At 49.4% G+C, this 4,508-nt stretch overlaps 1 protein-coding gene across 2 annotated transcripts in view; it reads left to right on the top strand.

Annotated features, from left to right (window-relative positions):
• Positions 1-4,508, top strand: part of St6galnac2 (ST6 (alpha-N-acetyl-neuraminyl-2,3-beta-galactosyl-1,3)-N-acetylgalactosaminide alpha-2,6-sialyltransferase 2) — a 23,235-nt gene that overhangs the window by 6,872 nt on the left and 11,855 nt on the right. For both annotated transcript variants that reach the window (XM_005407425.2, XM_013506078.1), the window contains exon 3: positions 3,952-4,126. In XM_005407425.2, the coding sequence (XP_005407482.1) occupies positions 3,952-4,126 (175 nt within the window). The remainder of the gene's footprint in view (positions 1-3,951; positions 4,127-4,508) is intronic.

Genomic DNA, 4,508 nt, shown 5'->3' on the forward strand with positions numbered 1-4,508 from the left:
CTCCCCACCCACAGCTCCCTGTGCGCCGGAAGCCTAGAGAACATTTTCATGAGATTGCTGGGCCCTGGAACTCCACCAGCATTCATCCTCTCCGGGCATCCTAGGCCTGACCACTAGGGTTTCCTGTACCCCAGTAGCAGAAAAGGATGAATAAATATGTACTCATGTGGTGTCACTATTGAAAAGTTCTTAGGAGTCAAGATATTATCTTAAAAGGGCAGGTGGATTTTATGTTTTCCTCTTCTAAATATTTCCTTAGTTGCTGGGCATGATGGCGCACACCTGTAATCCCAGCACTCAGGAGGCTGAGGCAGGAGGATCACTGTGAGATCGAGACCAGCCTTGGCTACAAAGTGAGCTCAAGACCAGCCTGAACTGCATAGTGATACCCTGTGTCAAAAAGACCAAAAAAAAAAAAAAAAGAGAAAAAAAAAAAAAAAAAAAAAAAAAAAAAAAGAGAGAGAGAAAAAATAAATATTTCCTTACTCTAAGTCCCATGTGAACTGTTCACTGCAGTGTAAACTCCAAGTGCTGGGAAGATGCTCCATGTCTGCTCAGGGCCTGAGAACCTTGAGGCCTGGTCCAAAACCCTGCGCAATAGCCCCTGTTGACCGCAGGCACCAAGGCACTGCCTGGCCCTTTACCTGTTCTCTCACTCAAATCACACAGCATCTGAGGAGAGAGCCCTTCCAAATCAGCAAACAGAGGCACAGAGAAGTTAGGCTCACTCATGCTGGGTGTGGTGGCACACGCCTGCAATCCCAATACTTGGGAGGCTGGGGCAGAAAGATCATTGTGAGTTTGAGGCCAGCCTGGGCTGTATAGTAAACTCAAGGCCAGCCTGAACTACACAGTGAGACCCTGTCTCAAAAAAAAAAAAAAAAGAATAAATAAAGAATAAAAGCTAGGCTCACTCGGATAGTCAGGGATATGAGCCCTGCTCTGATCACAGAACCTGCTGTGTACCGGGTGGGCCATAGCCTTCCCTGCCACCCTGGCTCTATGCTGCAATTGAGCTGTACAATGACTATGTCATTCTGGATTAGTGTGGGTTTAAGTTGTTTACAATGTCCACGAGACTGAGCCGGGACACAGTGACTAGGGCCTCAGGGAGAAAGACCTCATTGCATCCAAAAGCTCAGTGACAGTCAAGATGTTCAGAAATGGGGTCAGGAGCCTGGCACTGCTGGGGGACCTGTGTCAAGAAGAAGAGAGTGGACACTTGGCCAGTAGGCTGAAGAGAGGCCTCAAGCATCTTAAGAGTGTTTGCACCAGGTTGTCTTTAAGTTTCCTAAGTCTTCTCTATCTGAAGCTACTTGATGCTGACATATACCTCTGCCTGGTTTGAAACAAAGGGCTTAAGTTGGCTTTTGGACACATATAATGAAGTATTCCAGGACAGCTTGGTCCTCATGTATGAGGGCTGGCCGCAAGGTGTGTGAGACCAAAAAAGAGAGGCAGGTTTTATTGAGGAACTTTCTGATTAAACCATGGCCGTGGGTGGTGGCAGGAAAGCCAGTTGGATCCCCTCTATTTGGGGCAGAAAGAGGGGTGTACCTGTAGGATATGACAAAAGTGACTTCATCCTAGCTGAAATGTATCTGGTTTATCCTAATGTCGAAGAATCCAGTGCATCCCTGGGGTCCGTGTCTAGTTGTAAAGCTCTACATGTAACTTTCACAGTCTTATCTATTTATATTTTGCTGGAAACTATGCAGGAAAAACCAGTAAGGGTTATTTTGGGGCAATCATGGCACTTATGATTTAAGATGGCTGTAGTCATGTCCCATACATAAAGCAAAAGCAAGATAAAGTACAATGAGGAAAATCAGAAAAGAAAAGGTAGGAAAATAAGACAGTATTAGCAAAGTGCATGCAAAGTATGCCATAGGATGGAAGAGACAGGCCACACATCTGGCTCTGAGCTTGGTGGCCAGGGCTAACAAAGAAACCTTGCTACTCAGCTAAAAGCCTTTCCTGATTTAGAAACCTGAAGATGTTTCTCCTGGAAGCTCAGGTAGTGGGCCCCTCAAAGCACCCCTGTGATAAATGGGTGAAATCCTTGTAGTCCATCCTGCTATAATGCCTGCTTTGAAAACATGACTTTATTCCAATGAGTTTGATACATTAGCAACAATTTGAGCATCATATAAGTTTTGAATTTGCTTCTGAGTGATTTTGTTTGTGAGAACACACACCAGGACAAGCGTGGTGGTGCAGGCCTGTAATCCCAGCACTCGGGAGGCTGAGGCAAGAGGATTGTTCTGAGTTCAAGACCAGCCTGGGCTACAAAGTGAGTTCAGGGTCAGCCTGAACTGCAGAGCGAGACCCTGCAGTTTTGCCTCAAAAAAGGCAAAAATAAAGAGAACACACACCAACTCAGCAGAGCCTGGGGGGAATACACAAAAAGCACACATGCACAGCCCTTGAGACACTGTCAGCTTCACTACATGTGCAGTGAGCTCACCCAGCTGCATCTGCTGTTGCTGCTTCCCTTATCCTTTAGCAAAACCTGCAGATGATTTCACAAGAACTCACAAGCTGCTGCCCTTCTGGCAGCCCCTTCCACAAGCGAATCTCAAGTCTTTTCAAGAAAAAGTGCTATATTTTGGGTGGTATTTCCGTGTTTCTTAACCATGCAACATGTTTCTGTCTGTCTTGAATCCTTATCTTTAGGTGTACACATCACAGACAGTGTTTCTGAGTATTCTGCTGCTCACCCGTCTACCCATAAGCCCTGTGGTTTTGATTGTACAATTTTGAGGCATACGGTGGACTGTAGGCATTCTTGTGCTGCATTACAACAGAAATGACCTTACAGCCATTTCCTGCTCTGTCCTTTGACCAAACCAACACTTAACAAAAAGCCCTGTTCAGTAGTAACAGTAGCCCTCTTGAGGCCAAGGCTGAGTGAGAGTCCAATATTGTGGGGAAGCATGGAGATTGCCAGATCGCAGACACTGAGAGGCTTAAAGTAACTGGTGGTTCTCCAACAGTTCTGGAGGCCAGAAGCCCCAAAGGTGTTGGCAGTGTCATGCTCACCCTGAGGACTCTAAGGAAGCCCCCTGGCCTCCCAGTGTCGTGTGGTTCCTGGAGTCCCTCTGTTTGTACTGCAAAATTATAGTCTGTACCTCCAAAATCCCGAGGTCTGTCTTCAAGTGGCCTCCTTTTTTAGTGTATGGGTGTTTTTTGGTTTTTGGTTTTTTTGGTCTTTTTGAGAAAGGGTCTTGCTGTGCAGCTCAGGCCAGCCTTGAGTTCTCTTTGTAGCCCAGGCTGGTCTCAAACTCATTATGATCCTCTGCCTCAGCCTCCTGCATGCTAGGATTACAGACATGCGCCACCACACCCAGCTCAATCTCATCTTAACTAGATCTGCAAACAAGGTCACATCCTAAGGTTCTACACGAACCTGAGTATTGGGGGTTGGGGAGCACTCAGTGGATTCAATATAGATACCAATAGGAAGAAAGAAGTTTGGCTCTAGAGATACCCTACAGCCTCCTGAGTGCTGAGATTACATACATGAATTTACAGGGGTACATATGAATTTACAGGGACACATGAATTTACAGGGACAACTTTCAGAGCTAAGATCTCGATCCAGGCTGGTAGATGCCAAAGCCCAGGTGCCCGGGGATGGTCACACCCGTTCGCTGGAAGGTGCCTAAAGTCTGACCATGTGTGAGGGGAAGGAGTATGATGCCAGGCCCAGTGAGCATGGACAGGTGGCATCTGGAGGAGGAGGAGGGGCTGCACAGACTGGATCCAGAGGCTCTCCAACCCCCTCAGGCTGCTGGGCCACCAGACATCTCAGCTAGCAGATGCAGGGGCGCCCCCCGGTCTGGAGCAGGGAGGGCAGCTCAGCCCTCCTGTGGGGTCTGTGGGCTCCTGGGAGTCTCCCGCCCCCCTGGGTCCCCCCAGGGCTCAGCCCTCTTGTCTTCTCACTCACAGAGCCAGCTCTGCCAACGCCCTCTTTCCCTGGCCGTCAGGCAGCACCGCCGCTTCCGGAGCCTGTTTGATCTGTCCACACCAGTGCTGCTGTGGGGCGGCCTCTTTACCTCAGAGCTCTGGGACAGCCTGAGCCGGCACAAAGCCCCCTATGGCTGGCAGGGGCTCTCCCACCAAGGTAACCCTCCACCTGCTGCCTCTCCTCTGCTTTCTGCCCTGAGCCCCTCTCCCCTCAGTTCTGCCACCCTGACAGCATCTGTGATGTGGAGTCTCCTGTGACCCTCTCCCCTCCCAGACCCCCAGCTGTATGAATCCTGTCTCTCCTCTCTCCTTCATCCAAGCACCCAGGGCTCAGGCAGGGAACTGAGGGTGTCCCCACTCCCCACTCACCATCCTGGGCCCCGCTGGCATGAAAATGCCCACTGTCCAATGGGGCCTGAGGACACAGGCATCAGGGGCTCAACAGACCTGCTGATGGCTTTTGCTGTGGCCAGGCTGTGCTTCAGCTCCCTGCATGTTAAACTGCCCCCCACACGCCTCAGATTCTTCTCTTTTGTAAC

The sequence above is a fragment of the Chinchilla lanigera genome, unplaced genomic scaffold, assembly GCF_000276665.1.
Source record: "Chinchilla lanigera isolate Chin_1 unplaced genomic scaffold, ChiLan1.0 scaffold00105, whole genome shotgun sequence".
NCBI lineage: Eukaryota > Metazoa > Chordata > Mammalia > Rodentia > Chinchillidae > Chinchilla > Chinchilla lanigera.